Source organism: Erythrolamprus reginae, chromosome 3 (genome assembly GCF_031021105.1).
Source record: "Erythrolamprus reginae isolate rEryReg1 chromosome 3, rEryReg1.hap1, whole genome shotgun sequence".
In the NCBI taxonomy this organism is placed as follows: domain Eukaryota; kingdom Metazoa; phylum Chordata; class Lepidosauria; order Squamata; family Dipsadidae; genus Erythrolamprus; species Erythrolamprus reginae.
In genome coordinates, this window is record NC_091952.1 from 210,999,101 (window position 1) to 211,016,118 (window position 17,018).

General features: G+C 37.1%; 1 protein-coding gene across 1 annotated transcript; it reads left to right on the forward strand.

Annotated features, from left to right (window-relative positions):
* Nucleotides 1-2,193: 2,193 nt before the first annotated feature.
* LOC139164981 (DGAT1/2-independent enzyme synthesizing storage lipids-like) lies at nucleotides 2,194-10,877 on the forward strand. Its single transcript, XM_070747768.1, has 6 exons — nucleotides 2,194-2,521; nucleotides 5,339-5,503; nucleotides 6,783-6,976; nucleotides 8,013-8,073; nucleotides 9,433-9,572; nucleotides 10,773-10,877. Exons 1-6 carry the CDS (start codon nucleotides 2,194-2,196, stop codon nucleotides 10,875-10,877), a joined length of 993 nt encoding a protein of 330 aa, XP_070603869.1.
* The last annotated feature ends 6,141 nt before the right edge of the window (nucleotides 10,878-17,018 follow it).

Below are 17,018 nucleotides of genomic sequence, written 5' to 3' on the forward strand. Positions count from 1 at the left end.
TAAGCCAGATGGAATGTTGACTTCCTATGACCCATCACAATCTTCTGCAATAGGGCTATAGAAAAATGGGCTCTGCTGTGGGTGTAATAGCTTTAGGACAAGAATGAAACAAAGGTACTCTACCCTAAATTTCAGGTAGCTTAGCTGAGTACCTTAAGCTTGTCTCCACCTTCTAGTAGGCAGGAAATAGATACAAGAATATAAATGACATCATGAAATCAAAAGAAAAAGTTGCTGGTAGTTGAATGAAGTGACTGAAGGCAAAAGACGCTTTTCCAAAAATAGTAAGCAAAAAGAAATATGGTGTGTGTGTGTGTGTGTGTGTGTGTGTTTGTGTGTGTGTGTGCGCATGCCCGTGTGTGTGTGTGCACATCCATGCATGTGTGCCTTGTATGGTGAAGAACAAATGGGCATTGCTTGTCCATATTTTTATTATTGTCATTAAAAATGACAATGCAGATGAGTTGTATTTGAGGATTGGTCTAGCAAAGGTTTTATATGCCATAGTTAGCAATACAGTGTTGCCGGTGAAAAAGCTTTGCAAAATTAGTTTAACAACTGTTAATGCCTTTTTGGCATTGCTGTTACAATGGCTTTGGGGCTTAGATTATTTGAGATGAGTACTCCGAGGCCTTGACAGAGTGAGGGTAATCTATGAAGTTGTATCCACCCAGCTTGCATTTGTGTTCTGATTTTTGTTGCCAATCTGTAAGACAGAGCATTGTCGGTTGAGATTTGAAGTTGTCAAGTTTGTCTCTAAGTGAAGGTGATAGATTGGTTTATGATTGATTCCATAACCTTACAGATGATCCATACAGTGAGATTGGTCAGTAATTTTCAACTAAACTAGACTCTCCCTTTTGAAGATAAGATTGACCGTTGCTAAAGACCATAGGTAAGGCAAGCAGCTGATTCTGAAAGAACCTCATAGATAATATGAGCCAACAATGTGCAGCAGCAGTTTAAAAAGCCAACACAATCCTAAGCTGCATCAACAGGGGAATACACTCCAAGACCAGGGAAGTCTTAATACCACTCTACTATGCCATGGTCCGGCCACACCTGGAGTACTGTATTCAGTTCTGGTCACCACACTTCAAAAGAGACATTGAAACTCTGGAGCAGGTGCAAAAAAGACAACCAAGATGTTTAAGGGATTGGAAACCAAGACTTACGAAGAGAGACTGAGGGAACTGGGCATGGATAGCCTAGAGAAAAGGAGGGCCAGAGCGGACATGATAGTAGTCTACAAGTATACGAGGGGATGTCACAGAGTGGAGGGGATCACTTTATTCTTCAGGGCACCAGAGGGCCGGACGAGGAACAACAGCTGGAAGCTGACCAAGGAGAGATTCAACATGGAGATAAGAAGGAACTTCCTGACGGTCAGAGCGATCAACCAATGGAACAACCTACCAGTGGACGTTGTGAACTCCAACACTCTGGACATATTTAAGAGAAGATTGAACTGCCACTTGACTAATCTACTATAGGGTTCCAGCTAAGGCAGGGGCTTGAACTCGATGGCCTTCATGGTCCCTTTCAACTCTAACAATAAATAAATAAATAATTCTCAGAAATTCAGCTATGGCAGTGCTATAAATCACTGAAAGTCTGATCAGACTTCAGTTACATAAAATTTTACTGAATAAATTAAAGAGAATAATGTTAGGCACATAACTGTAATTCCAAAACCATTATTATTGATCAGGTGGCAAGTAGTTTTGTTTAGAATTTTAGACAAAGTCAAATAGATTATGTATAATTAGTAAAAGCCATTTATTGTTAATTTTGTAACAAGTATTTCAAAAAATTCTGAATATAGTTCAAATTGGATGCACAAAGAAGATTTTCAAAATAATTTTTATTTTCCAGCATTCTTTTCCATTTTTATTTTTTATTTATTTTCTTTTAGCAGAACTAGGTTTGTAAGAAAACAACAGTGCATATGAACTGGAAGCCTCATACTGTATATTCTAGGAACCATTTGAAAGCTTTTGTGTGGTTTTATGAAAGTGGATGGTTAAACAGAACCGATAGAAATTAATAAAATGGTTCAAAAATTATGAATTTAATTTGAAAGGAATAATGATTAATTTGTCTGTGTTGTAACACAAGCTGATAAATAACATCATTTTCCCTCCCACAAAATAAATAATGATTTTCTTTCTCTCCCTCCCCTCCCCGTTTGACATGAATGAAAGGAAAGCTACTATGTTGAATACAACTGAGCATGAACCTATGCCATGGTTCCTTCACATGTTAAAAGATTGGATTGGTTTTGGTTACTTGCCAGACTTCGTGAACTCTGTACTTCAGCTTCTATTGCTATTACTAGTACTAATACTGCTTATGCATTGTTTATCTTTACTCGTGCTTTCACTTTTCTACGCATTCACATTTTATTTTTATATATGGAAGAAAAAGTATAATATAAATGAAGACATTTACAATGAGTTATGGACCAAGCTACGTCAAAGATTAGCAAATTTGGTGATTTTATTCGCAAAGATATGGCATGGTAAGTAGTTACTTAAATAGTCCCAAGATAATCAAGAGGGTGGACAATTTAGTCTTCACTTGTATGTGGCCCACAAGTTGTCCAATATTTCTTGAAACAATGTGCTGTGTGAAACTTGTATTATCTATTTGGTATTTGCATCAAAATGGTGCCATATAAATATAGTTATGGGAGGTAATACAAAATAAATTAAAAGTCAGAACAGTCAGAGAACCTAAATAAATTTAAAACAATAACTCCCATCTTGCTGGGATTTAATCTTATTCTCCTTGTTCCATCAAAACCTCAACAAAGTATAGATACTTGATCAAGTGGAAAGAGGTGAGAGATATTCTTACAAGCTGTTACATTTTTCAAGAAAGTAAATTAATAATATTAATACAGACATAAGTTTCAACAATGGAAACAGATTACAGAGGTAATCATAGTTATTATAATAGTCAAATAAAAAGCCAAAATAAACAGTAAGGTAAGGATGAATAACCAATGAATCTCAGATATATCATGAGGCACTTAGAGTACAGTAAAACATTTCATGTCCAATTTCTAATCAAAATGTGTATTAAATGTATAATCTGTATTAAAGTTTAAAAATATTTTATTAACACAATTAAAACGAATAAGAAAGAAAAGTTGTTATAACTGGTGAACAATATATTAAGGCAATACTGTGGTTAATGCAAACACTATGCCAAATTCAAATATAAATTCTAAAGTCAACATGTCAGATATAGAAAATGTCTATTCATGGAAGTTTAACCAAAAGTAGTAATTGCTGGTGTTCAATGTCACCCAATTTTGTACCATCCAGATCTTATCCGATAGTGAGTCAATATACAGGTAATCTTCCAGCTTAACAACTGTATGCTTAACAATAATTCAAAGATACTAAAGAGCCACTAAAAGTTACTTACAAACCAGTTCCAGAGTTCCAATAGTCTCCTTCTCTCCTCTCTCTCACACACACTCCCCATGGTCATATGATGGTATTTGGATTATTATTTTTTTGCTGAGGTTTATTTTCAGTTTCTGACAAAACAAATGCTCATTGGATAAAATGAATTTGTTTAAACTGTCACAAAAAAGTCATAAAATCAGATTTGATCACATGGTAGTTTCTTAATGGACACAATGACCTATGACTATAATTGCAGGCTCAATTATGATTATAAATTGAGGACTACATGTATTAATAGAGCCTTCTTCACATTTTGAGTACAATTGGATTTCATAACAAGGTTAATGATACATGACTCAAAATTGACAGATGACCTCCAGAATTATTTCTATGTTAAATAATAGAGAAGAATTGAATCCTGTGGGACTTGATGTCTGCCATGGACTTTTTTCACCCTTACTGACCTGAATTGCCCATGAAGGAGGGTAGAAGTGCAATCTTCTCAAAACAATGCCTTCTATCTCCAACCAGCCCAGAAGGATAACAATAGTTATGAAAGGACTAGTAGGGGTGTACTTTCTCCTTCCATCCCTAGACAAGGGTTATCCACAAGAGCAAAGATTAAATGTTGACCTTGACTAGTTAAGAGTAAGTACTATAAGAAACCATTTCATCTAGAGTCTATAGCTGGCCTACAATCACATTTTCAATATTTTCTTTTTAAAGGTAAGTCCAATGCTGGGAGATAGTTGCCAAGAATGATTGGGTTGAGAAAGGAGTACACCCAAATATACTTCAAGATTCCATGTACCATCCCTTCCTATGCTGAGGCACCTCAGAGAATAAGTTCCTATACACACCAATGTTTTACTCTAGAGCCAGAAGTGCACGAATTAAATTCTCGGATGCTGAACAACATATCAGAGAGCAATCTGTCAACTTCATCAAAATCAAGTCAGGCCTTTGCTTGGGAATAATCAGATTATTGAATCTGAGTTACTGGGAAAGTGCTGTACAGACAAGTCATAGCACTCAGCCCATCTTACTTATTGCCTTCTTGCAAAATTGAATAAAGCTGCAGAACAATAGAACACTTTTCATGAGGGAAGGTCAGTTTGGAGCTTGTGGCCATTTTGGACAGATGACAGATGACCTCCACAATTTGTTTTATGTTAAAGAGTAGAGAAGAAAAATAGAACTCTGTAGGACTTTGATGAGGAATGGCTGCCAGGTGGCTCCCCCCACCCTACTCCACCTGCCTGAATTGCCTATGATTGTCAGACACTGGCATCACATAGAAAAGGGATTTAAAAAAAAAAAGATTTAGAGTAATTTGTTATAATTTCTAACCATTGCCTCTTGTAGCAACCATTCACAGCTACAATAGTATTTCTTTTTTTGGTTTTTTAATTTTTTAAATTTTTTTATTATTTTCAAAAACAAAACAAGACATACATACATAAAAAAGAAAAACAACGAAACATGGAACATAAAAAGAGGAGTTACAATTTCTCCACTCTTGATCGAAGTCTCTGGTAAAAGTTTAGATCATATCAAAGGAAAAGTAACATATTCCATATTTCTACTATATATAATTTCAAAATAATATACTATATTTATTTTTAAATTCATTGAGTATTTCTTGTATTCATCCAAGTATAGTCCCTGTCCCAAGTTGTACAATATTCCGATTCGTCTTGATTCTTCTTGATTATTCTACTATTGAAGAATCTACAATAAAACTGCCAGATATGTTTAGAACATGATTCCCAGTATTCTTAGAGAGATTTTGGTTGTGCTGCCTATGATTGCTGGTAGAGGTCACAAAATACCCTGCATTTTTGCATTGGGTATTTTCTCTGTTTTAAATGAATTTGTTTTATCTCCATGAATCCTTTACCAAAATTCCTTTTTTTCAGATCATGAGGTCATCGGTATGGAGAATCTACCAGAAGGGCCAGGATTAATTGTTTATTACCATGGAGCAGCAGTTATTGACTATGCCTTCCTAGTAGCTAAAATCTATAAAGAGACTGGAAGAAAACTCTACTCTGTGATGCATTGTTTCTTTTATTTAGTACCAGGTAAGGTATTTTGACTTTATATTAAAAAGTATAGGTGGTCTTCTTTTAGTTACCACAATTAAGACCAGCAACTTGATTATCAACAAAGTGATAATATGTAGCTAAATGACTATATTTATGATCTTACTTCAGTTTTCCTTTGCTTTACACATCTGTAAGGACTGGTTGCAAAATTACTTCTTCATTGCTATTTTAACCATGAATAGTTGCAGGAAAAAACAGTTACTATAGATAATAGTATCTATAGCCGCCACAAATCCGCGAGGAGAAGGGCAGCCTATAAATCTATTAAAAAAACAAACAATTTCCAGGTTTGAGTGTTAAGTACCAAACAAAATTTCAAATAAAAATGTGTTGCGTATCAAATTTTAGGTGTTTCAAAACAGCTGAATAACAAGGTACCACTATAATTCGGAATGAAGTTGCATACGTTATAAAAAACAGAATTAATTCACCAAACCATAAAGGGAGTTACAGAAATAGAGGATAAGTCACAGAGAAAACCTCCTGCTGCCCTCCAAAAAGAATTTGACTTTGTTTGACCTCTGTCAGGAGAACAGCTTGGTGTAATGCTTAAGTTACCAGGCTAGAAACTGCCTGATTATGAGTTCTAGTCCCAAAATGACAAACTTGACCTTAAGCCAGTCACTTCATCTGAGCCCTAAGAAAAAGGTGATGACAAACCACAATTGAAATCTTACCAACAAAACTATTGGGATTTATCCAGATCTTGTTAGAAGTCAAGTTCCATGTCAATAAAAATGTGTTACAAAGATTTCTATACCCCTCCAACCTTTGTTTAGTTTGGTTTCCATTGAAAAGGACATGTAAGGCATAACCTCCTTTTGTCTTGCTCCTGAATCCCTGAATAAAATTGAGAAAAGGAAGCATTAACAATTAATTACACTGAAAACAACTCCGACATTCACACTAAATTGTTTACAGTCATTCTGAATATCACCCTTTATCTAATTCTATTTCAGAGTGGTAAGATACTATTGAGGGTTGTCCTGTTATAAATTGAAGATAGGTAGAATTCTTCATTGGCCAAGTGTGATTGGACACACAAGAATTTTGTTTTGTGCTTTTATGTACACATATGCTCTCAGTGTACATAAAAGAAAATATACATTTGTCAAGAATCATGAGGTACAACACTTAATGATTGTCATTATGAAAATGTAATAATAAAATATCACTGGAATGATGCCGTTTGGATAATATATTTTGTGTAAATTATATTCATATACAATGGTTTATTTCTCCCAAATTTTTACAGGTATAAAACTATGCCTTGGTGTAATAGGTGGCATCGAAGGCAAGAAAACACACTGTGATGACGTTTTGAAGAGAGGCAACTTATTAGGAATAGCACCTGGTGGATTGAGAGAGCAGAATTTTAGTGATGAAAACTACAATCTGGAGTGGAGCACTCATAGGGGATTTGCTCAAGTGGCTTTAAAAAACAAAGTGGTAAGTGGATATTATTATTATTATTATTATTATTATTATTATTATTATTATTAATTAGATTTGTATGCTGCTCTCTCCGAAGACTATGTACTAAAAGCTGATTTATAAATGCAATTTACTAATATGTGGAGCATTCTCTAAGAGCTCTAGATAGATCTGTCTATGATAATGACTTGGAAGCGAAAGATGGTCTAGGACAGTGATGGTGAACCTATGGCACATGTGCCACAGGTGGCATGCCGAGCCATATCTGCTGGCACGCGAGTCGTTGCCCTAGCTCAGCTCCAACCTGCTTGTGTGTGCCGACCAGCTGATTTTTGGCTCGCACAGAGGCTGTGGGAGGGCATTTTTGGCTTCCAGAGCTCCTCCGGGGAAATGGGGGAGGGCGTTTTTAGCCTCCCCCAGCTCCAGAGAAACCTTGGCAGCCTGGGGAGGGGGAAACATGAGCCTTCTGGGCCCACCAGAAGTTGCAAAAGAGGCCTGTTTTGACCTCCAGAGGTCCTCCGGGGAATAGGGGAAGCTGTTTTCTCCCTCCCCAGCCATTTAATTATTGGTGTGGGCACTCATGCATGTGCGATAGCACACGACCATGCTCTTTTGGCACCTGAGGCAAAAAAGGTTTGCCATCACTAGTCTAGAATGGGGGTCAATAAGCATCTTGTTATATTCTTCTCAGTTCTAGGAGTTGCACATTGGCTTCTGAGTGCAAACTATGCTGATGCTTGTCACCTCATCACCATAGATCACGGGTTTCAAACTCACCATGTCACATTGCCATCTCATGATGTTTTGCACTTTTTTCCCAGTTGACTTTTCCCCACCAGAGCTGGTATGAGTGTGGCCTGCGTATGATGCTTTCAGGCCGTGGGCCACAAATTTGACACCCTTGCTGTAGATGGTTTAGATCTCTTTTTTAACTGCTTTTCTGCAATTATCTCTACTTGTCCTATAAGAGCAAAGAAGTGATCATCTAATGCCACCATGTGGGATCTCAGATCTCTTTCATTTTTCAGATCTCTTGTATTTTTCTTTCTAGCCAATCATCCCTATGTTTACGGAAAATATCCGTGAAGCATACAGGACATTTGGAAATTCATGTGAGTTTCATTTACATTTTCCTTGCTGTATAATATTAATTATCTAACCCACAACCATTATATTTGCTTTCCCCACTTTCTTTGTATATATGTCTCTTCCTCTCTCTCTCTCCCCCTCCCCCTTTCACTCTCTCTTTCTCTCTCATTTTCTCTCTCTCTCTTGCCTGTGAAAGTTGAAAGACTCAGGTAAAGGTACTGAGATCAGTTGTCCTTATGGACAAAATCACTTCATGGTCAAAACTAAATGGCTGGACAATTAATTTTCTTCAATATTAGCAAGAAAACTGCATTTTTCCATTTACAGTTTTCACATTTTCACATTTCCAGATATCTGGTAGGTTGATAGGAAGAGAACGATCCATTCCCCTCCGTTTGTCCCCCAAGGCGCCACTTCACATTTCTGCCTCAGATCTGCTTGCAACCAGTTCTACACCAGGAAAGGATAGGTGGGCCTACTTCTCAGAGAATAGAATGTGATATGAAGAGGGCAGAGCCCTGTTTCTATTTTATGCCCAATGGATCTAAGCAGAACCAATGCAAAGAGCTTCAGGATGACATCTAAGGGTCCCTTCCTGTGAAATCACGGAGGACACAGTAGCACCAAAGGACTACAAAACAGTAAATGCTGTCCCTATTCTTAACAAGTAGATGTAAAATTTACATATCAATTACCCAGATACTGGCAATACCTTGCAAAAAGATTGGTTAGTTTCTAGCTTCTGGACTTTGAAGAAACAGGATAGAAAGAGCATTAATACTTTTGGGCTTTTGGTGTTGAAGAACACTCCTGAAAATATTCTGAACAGCAAAAAGGGGGGGGGGGGGGAAATCACATACATCAAACAATTGAATCATGCAGCAAATGAATCATCAAATCAATACAACGTTCTCGCTCAAGGCACAAATGGCGAGGCTCAAATTATTTTTCTTAGGACCTCTCATACAAAGACTTACTTCTCTGAAAAGGTCTATAATGATAGGGAAGTTAAGAAAAGGCGATGAAAGCAGCAAATCCAGAAACAGAGACAGTCACACTTTTCCACAGTATTTGCCATGCTGGCATCACAGATTCATCCATCATTTGAGTGGCTTTTGGACACAACAGCAAAGAAAATGTTTTTCTCCTCCTCCGCTGACCCTTTGCATTTAATTTAAATATTATTTTGATTTCCCCCCTTGCACCAACATAGATAAATATTCTAGCCTGAAGGTCACATTCTACAACTTTGAAGTGGACTGCAGAAGTTAACATCATAGTTCATTCCTGCACTGCAACATAACATTCTTTTAAAAATGGAGAGGTCTACATCCTTATGAATTAATTATTTTATCTTCCATTTTGTTTTATTTCCTCTACAGGGCTATCAAAATGGCTTTATAATCACCTTCCATTTTTTGTTCTCCCAGTATATGGTGGGTTTCCCGTCAAACTCCGCACTTACATTGGCGAACCCATCCCATATGACCCAAATATAACTGCTAAGGAGCTAGCTGAAAAAGTAAGCAAACCTTTCACCCAAAGTAGCCCCTTAAATGTATTGGGGATTTTTCTACACGCTTCGACAACTCGGTTACTGAAGTCATATTTTTTACAGTCAAGTTTGGAGCGCTTAATATTAAATTTAAATCTGTTGCGTGCTCTTGTGTTGTTGTGGTTGAAGCTGAAGTAGTCGCCGACAGGCAGGACATTGCAGCATATGATCTTGTGGACAATACTTAGATCTTGTATAAGGCATCTTAGTTCTAAGCTTTCTAGACCCAGGATTGAAAGTCTAGACTCGTAGGGTGGTGTAGGATTCCGGTTTCAGCAGGGGATTGGACTAGATGACATTCAAGGTACCTTTCAACAACAACAGCAACAACAACAACAACAACAACAACAATAATAATAATCTTCTATCTATAAAAATCATGTCAGTTTATACCAGAAAGTTTCATCTAGTCCATCATTCAGAGCCATGGTTCTGGTTAGAAATGAGTACACTTAGAAATATTTATTTATTTGTTTGTCTGTCTGTCTGTCTGTCTGTCTGTCTGTCTGTCTGTCTGTCTGTCTATCTATCTATCTATCTATCTATCTATCTATCTATCTATCTATCTATCTATCTATCTATCTATTAGATTTGTATGCCGCCCCTCTCCGTAGCCTCCAGGCGGCTAACAACAATAATAAAAACAGCATATAACAAATCTAATATTTAAAATAACTAAAAACCCTTATTAAAAACCAAACATACAAACAAACATACCTCTAATGCTGTAGGAGAGGAAAATCTCTTGTGATTGTGATTAATTAATGCACTCTCTCATGTCTGCAAAAAAAAAAAAAAGACGAATACAATTTCACGTTATAGAAGCTACTACTTTCATTCTTTTCTTATTTTCCAGATTCTGTCTTTTAAGAAATGTGCCAGACAAACTGGAATAGATTTTAGAATAGTGAAAACAATGAGGATGATCAGTATAAACTGGCATCTTAAATTCTATTAACTATGTTTTATCCTTGACAAAGGACTGAAGAAATATCAGACTAAGTTTTAAAGGAGGCTATACTAATTTTTATGGTCAAATAATATAAGGCAAAGACCAATGAAATTAAGTTACAGAAAGGTCTTGTGAAAACCTTTATGAAAGATGATCTGTGAATGTATTTTTAAAAATGGTATTGACTTTATGCTGTCTTCTTCTATATTTAATAGGCAAAGATTGCAATGGAAAATCTCCGAAACAAACACCAGAAGCTACCAGGAAATATATTAAGAGCTTTATTGGAACGATTTGATAAAAACATAAAAGATGCATAATCTTTTTGTATTTTATTATAATAACAAATGAACTTTATAATAATAATCAATGAACTTTCTTCTCATAATTCATATCATATGTATATCCTAAGTGCAATGTTTAAAATGGCTTAAATTTATCATTTGCTTTCTTAGACTATGCAATGAACCATGTTATACAATATTCTGATAAACTGTTTTTTTTCTCCAGAATAATAAATGGCTATTATATTCATGCAATAAATAGACTAGTGACACATCTGTATGCTTCTCTCTCTAATTTATATGCACACATCCATGGCATATGACAAGAGACCATGGGCATTCCTAGATGTATAACAGTAACTTTCTTTTATCAATTCTGCTTCTTTAGTTCATTACAATTTTTGGCTCATTGAGTCTCTGTCTATCTTTCAGTACAAAGATATATTATTTCAAGCAAGTGTCCTGTATTTTGGGTTGTGGATTTTGCCTTGTTCTTGTAATTCCTTTTCCACTATAGTAATCATTTGCACATACTGAAACTGTTAACGCATTTCTGACAAGCTTTAATATTGGATTCTAATAAGTGATTTATTAGTGGTCTGCGTCTGGCTCAGTTAGTCATGGATTTCGAAGACCAGGAGAAGGATGAGTACTGGCATCGCAGACCAGTGTCCTTGCCATCTGAGTCTGAGAGTGAGAGTGAGGAAGAGTTAGAGACTGAGGGTCAACCAGAGACTGTAGTACCCTAGTTATGGAACTGAGTAAGTCAGAGAATGATGGCGACTTTGAGGATCAGGACCTCCTGTTAAATGCAAGGAATAAGGATAATGAGATCTAGGGATAAATATCTCAGAAGAAAGGGTTCTTGGTGTTAAATAGATCTATGGGACATTTGGCCACACTTTGGCAGTATATAAGGACAGGCTGATTGGGAAGGGGTTATGGCAAACAACATTCCCATTATGGAGCACTGTTCCTCAGAGCTCAAAGACTTCTTCCTCCACAGACTATGTTTCCTGCAATTGCAGCTGTTTTATTCTCTGGACTGAGTTGGTATAGTTAAAAACCAAAGACACCTCATTAGCGGAGATTTATGACTTTAGCTGGCTGACATTCCAGACATTCCTTATCCACTACTAATTAAAGAAACGCGGGCAGCGGGCAGCTACGATAAAATGAGGGTTTAAAAAGCAGGAATGAGTTAAGTAAGAATATAAGAAATGGACTGAAGCACGACTGTAGCTGCCATAGCATAATGTTAGGATAGGATTTGATATCTGGACTTCTGACATAAATGCCTCATACACTCCGACTTCATTAGCCAGAACAGGACTGTACATAAAGGTCACAGAGTGAGTCTGCATTTGTGGTAAAATCTGCTTAGGAAGTGACTGGCCATAAAACGATTCAATGGCTCTCCTCAAATAACAAGAATGTGTCAGCAGGAAAAGAACTGTGTGATCAAAAAACGCAATTTAACTTCCCTGGGGTAAACAGGACGAAGAGTGCGATAAAAGACCTTGCTTTGTGGTAAACAGGAGATAGCTGTATTAACAACAAAGGGGCCCAGGAAATTGGCCATGAGAGACATTTGCTCAGTAGAAACTAGTTACATGCCATATGGAGAGAGGAGGGACTCGGAAGTTGTGTCATGTTTCAGGGTTATGTTATTGGATGTTTGCATATCACTTGACATGTACGTATAATCTTGCCTAATTTGCATATTCCCCCAATAAAAGGGTGTGCATAGCTCAATACTGTGTCATTTCACCTGGAGAGAAATGTGTCCAAGTTTTCTTTCTAGGATTCGCATTTGTGAGTGACCCCACACGGCTGGGCCGCCCTAAGTCCCTTTGAAGACATCGTTCCCCTCAGGGACTTTGCGGCGCCTCACACGACGGCATAGTTTTGGTAGAAAACTGCAAATAGCCAAGAGAAATTTAGAGAGCTAATAGAATTTTGAATTCAAATGAAGGTGAAAAATAATCTCTGAAATCCAGTTGATAGAATTTGAAAAGGAGGTAGCACAGGATGAATGATGTGTACCAGAATAAAATGAGTTAATAATTAGGAAACGTTGATTAAGAATTTAGCATTTGATATTATATTATATTGTATTGCATTTTAATTTGAGGTATGGGAATTTGAATCTCTGTAAGGTGTGGGAAAATAATAAAAAATTTATGCCCCCCTCCCCCCACCCCCCAAAAAAAGAAAGAAAAAGAAACACAGCCAGCACGGGATTCCTTGCATTAACTCTTACATTGCAGAAATTATGTTACCAATAGATTTTGCTTATGTATAATTTTGAACCAATGTGTGACTGGGTCTTTATTTCTGATAATTGATCTGGCCAGATAGATCATATTTCAGTTTTTCCATTTTCATTTTTAGTGGTCACAAAACCAATAACAATGATCTGCACTACTATATTTGTAGAAAAATCTTACTGCCCCACCATCATCACTAGATGGCACCATATTCCTCATATTAATTGGAAGGAAGCTCCTTTCATTTATGACCAGCATGTACTAGTATTTATTTAGCATTTTTCTTTCTTTCTTTCTTTCTTTCTTTCTTTCTTTCTTTCTTTCTTTCTTTCATTTATTGTCATTGTCAAAAAAACAACGAATTGTCATTGGCAACAAAAGTCGTGTGACACCCAGAGACCAGTCCCACCATACATAAAATCAGAATAGGCAAATTTAAAAATAGAATAAAAAATAGAATATAAAATAGAATAAAATGTCCCACCCACTACAAATTCCCCACCCTGAACCACTCAACCATCTACATGACAAACTGAGTAATATTGTCCAACAGTTCACTGATGGTGACCCTTTAGTTCGTTGTTAAGTGCGAGTATAGCTCTGGGATAAAAACTATTCAGGAAACTTGTGGTCCGAGTTCTAGTTGTTCTGTATCTGTGTCTTATTTAATGTCATGTTATTGGCCAAACCCATAAACCAAAAGCAATGGATTTTCTTTAGCCACAAAAAAGTACATCATGTCCTTGTTTGCACAGAGGAAATGGAAAGGCTCGGGAATATTTCACCTATGTTTTACCTTTAGGTGAAGAGGAGACAAAAGTGGGCTGCTAAGGTGGAATGGTGATGTGTGCTCACCCCCATGGCACTGAGTGCTAGCGAAGTCTATCACAATTCTGCTACTGCACCTGTGCAGGTAGCAGAATTGGATGCAGAGATGCAGGTGTGCCCATGTTTCAGAACGTTTTTTTGCTTTTGTGTGCACGTGGAAGCAAAAAACCACGAGATTTGGCTTTTGGCACATGCGCAGAAGCCAAATCTCACATGAGGATGCGCCCACCGGATGTAAGTGCCACACCCACCCACCAGATGCAACTGTACCCACACCAGTTTCCAGGAACATTCCTGTAGTGGCAAAAGGTAGGAACCCCCTCTGATACTTAGGACTTAATTTTATTTGTTTGTTTGTTTGTTTGTTTGTTTGTTTGTTTGTTTGTTTGTTTGTTTGTTTATTTTATTTTATTTTATTTTATTTTATTTTATTTTATTTTATTTTATTTTATTTTATTTTATTTTATTTTATTTTATTTTATTTTATTTTATTTTATTTTATTTTATTTTATTTTATTTTATTTTATTTGATTTGATTTGATTTGATTTGATTTGATTTGATTTGATTTGATTTGATTTGATTTGATTTGATTTGATTTGATTTGATTTGATTTGATTTGATTTGATTTGATTTGATTTGATTTGATTTGATTTGATTTGATTTGATTTGATTTGATTTGATTTTTATGACGCCCCTCTCCGTAGACTCGGGGCGGCTAACAACAATAATAAAAACAGCATGTAAATCCAATACTACAACAACTAAAAAACCCTTATTTTAAAACCAATCATACCTACAAGCAAACATACCATGCATAAATTGTAAAGGCCTAGGGGGAAAGAGTATCTCAGTTCCCCCATGCCTGATGGCAGAGGTGAGTTTTAAGGAGCTTACAAAAGGCGAAGAGAGTGGGGGCAATTCTAATCTCCAGAGGGGAGTTGGTTCCAGAGGGCCGGAGCAGCCACAGAGAAGGCTCTTCCCCTGGGCCCCGCCAAACGACATTGTTTAGTTGGTGGGACCCGGAGAAGGCCCTCTCTGTGGGACCTAACTGGTGGCTGGGATTTGTGCAGCAGAAGGCGGTCCCTGATATAATCTGGTTCGGTGCCATGGAGGGCTTTATAGGTCATAACCAACACTTTGAATTGTGACCAGAAACTGATCGGCAACCAATGCAGACTGCGGAGTGTTGGTGTAACATGGTCATATTTGGGAAAGCCCATGATTGCTCTCGCAGCTGCATTCTGCACGATCTGAAGTTTCCGAACTTTCCTTTATTATGGACCTAATTGTGGTAAACTTTAGCTACTTTCATTTATGAGGCTTTGTCCTTGTAATCTCCACAGAGTGCTTGCTTTCCCTGGAAATGATCAAATAAGATTTATTGGAGGAACTCAAGCTAATGTCACTGGCAGCTACTCAATGACTCTAAGATGAATCCTGACTTGACTTTTTCTTCCAGCCTTGCTGTCAATTTTGCAACACTTACTAAGCAAAAATTTACATTTCCAGTAAAAAATCTAAATTATTAGCCTACAAACTAAAAAAATAAGAAAAGCTACTGAGAATTGTATTATTTTTTTATTTACTTAATTGGTAATGTTGTTGTTTAACAATAAGCAACAAGTAGTTTATTGTACTATGAATTTAAATGTAATATAAAGTGAAAAATAAAATAAAAGTCTGAATTTTTCTACTGACTGAATTGATTCTTTTATTAATTCATTAGTGGATTTTCATGTATCAGTTATTTCTACTGATCTCACAAACCAGCGAACGTATTAATTACTCAGTCTGTCTCTATTAGTAAATGGCTATCCATAGCTGCTAAATAAATATTCTATCTATATTCCAAAGGCATTGTCTGTAAGGCTCTTTATTATCTATTATTTTAGCTTTAGCTGCGAGTTTGTGCCAAAATGTTTTTCAGGTGAGTTACATTATGACATAGATGCCATAGATCCTTTGCATAAACAAGTAATTGATCACAATACTTTATGATGGGCTCACCCTATTTAATTGTTCAGAACTAAATGGCACATCTTTGATCACTTCAAGTTATAATCAGACTGTTGCAACTATACTTGGATAAGGATATTCCAGAGCTGCAAAAATGCAGAAATCAAAAATCAAAAGAATACCCTCCTGAAGAGAATAGTCTATAAAAGAGGTGTCAAACTTGTATTATCATGGCGGCGTCATATTGGGACGTTTTTACCACTTCACTAAACTGGACTTGGTGTGGCCAGCCCATGACACATCTGCCCTTCGGGCCATGAGTTTGACAGCCCTGGTCTAGAATGTGTAGGAAATCACCTTGGGGGGTGGGGGGAACTACTAAAAGAGAACATTATTTAAAAATGATATATAGTATGGAAAAAATAGGAATTTCCCCCCTATTTTTTTATCCAGTGAAGCTGATAGGAAGTAAATTCCAACAGACCAAGACGGATTATAATTCGTTGTACAGTTTACTATTACCAGAAATCTAGGTCAGTTTTAAAATAGGATTAGATATAAAAGAGGTGTCAAACTTGTGTTATCACGGCAGCGTCATATTGGGACTTCCCCCCCCCCACTTCACTAAACTGTCCTTGGCGTGGCCAACATGTGACATATAATGTTCAGAAACTTCAGATCGTGCAGAATGCAGCTGTGAGAGCAATCATGGGCTTTCCCAAATATGCCCATGTTACACCAACACTCCGCAGTCTGCTTTGGTTGCCGATCAGTTTCCGGTCACAATTCAAAGTGTTGGTTATGACCTATAAAGCCCTTCATGGCACCGGACCAGATTATCTCAGGGACCGCCTTCTGCTGCACGAATTCCAGTGACCAGTTAGGTCCCACAGAGTGGATCTTCTCCGGGTCCCGTCAACTAAGCAATGTCGCCTGGCGGGACCCAGGGGAAGAGCCTTCTCTGTGGTGGCCCCGGCCGTCTGGAACCAACTCCCCCCAGAGATTAGAACTGCCCCCACCCTCCTTGCCTTTCGTAAACAACTTAAAACTCACCTCTGCCGCCAGGCATGGGGGAATTGAGATCCTCTTTCCCCCTAGGCCATTACAATTCTATGCATGGTA

Coding starts and splice junctions, on each gene's coding strand:
- LOC139164981 (XM_070747768.1), top strand. CDS start 2,194: ATGAATGAAAGGAAAGCTACTATGTTGAATACAACTGAGCATGAACCT. Junction 2,522..5,338: donor ATTCGCAAAGATATGGCATG/GTAAGTAGTTAC, acceptor CCTTTTTTTCAG/ATCATGAGGTCATCGGTATG. Junction 9,573..10,772: donor CTAAGGAGCTAGCTGAAAAA/GTAAGCAAACCT, acceptor TATATTTAATAG/GCAAAGATTGCAATGGAAAA.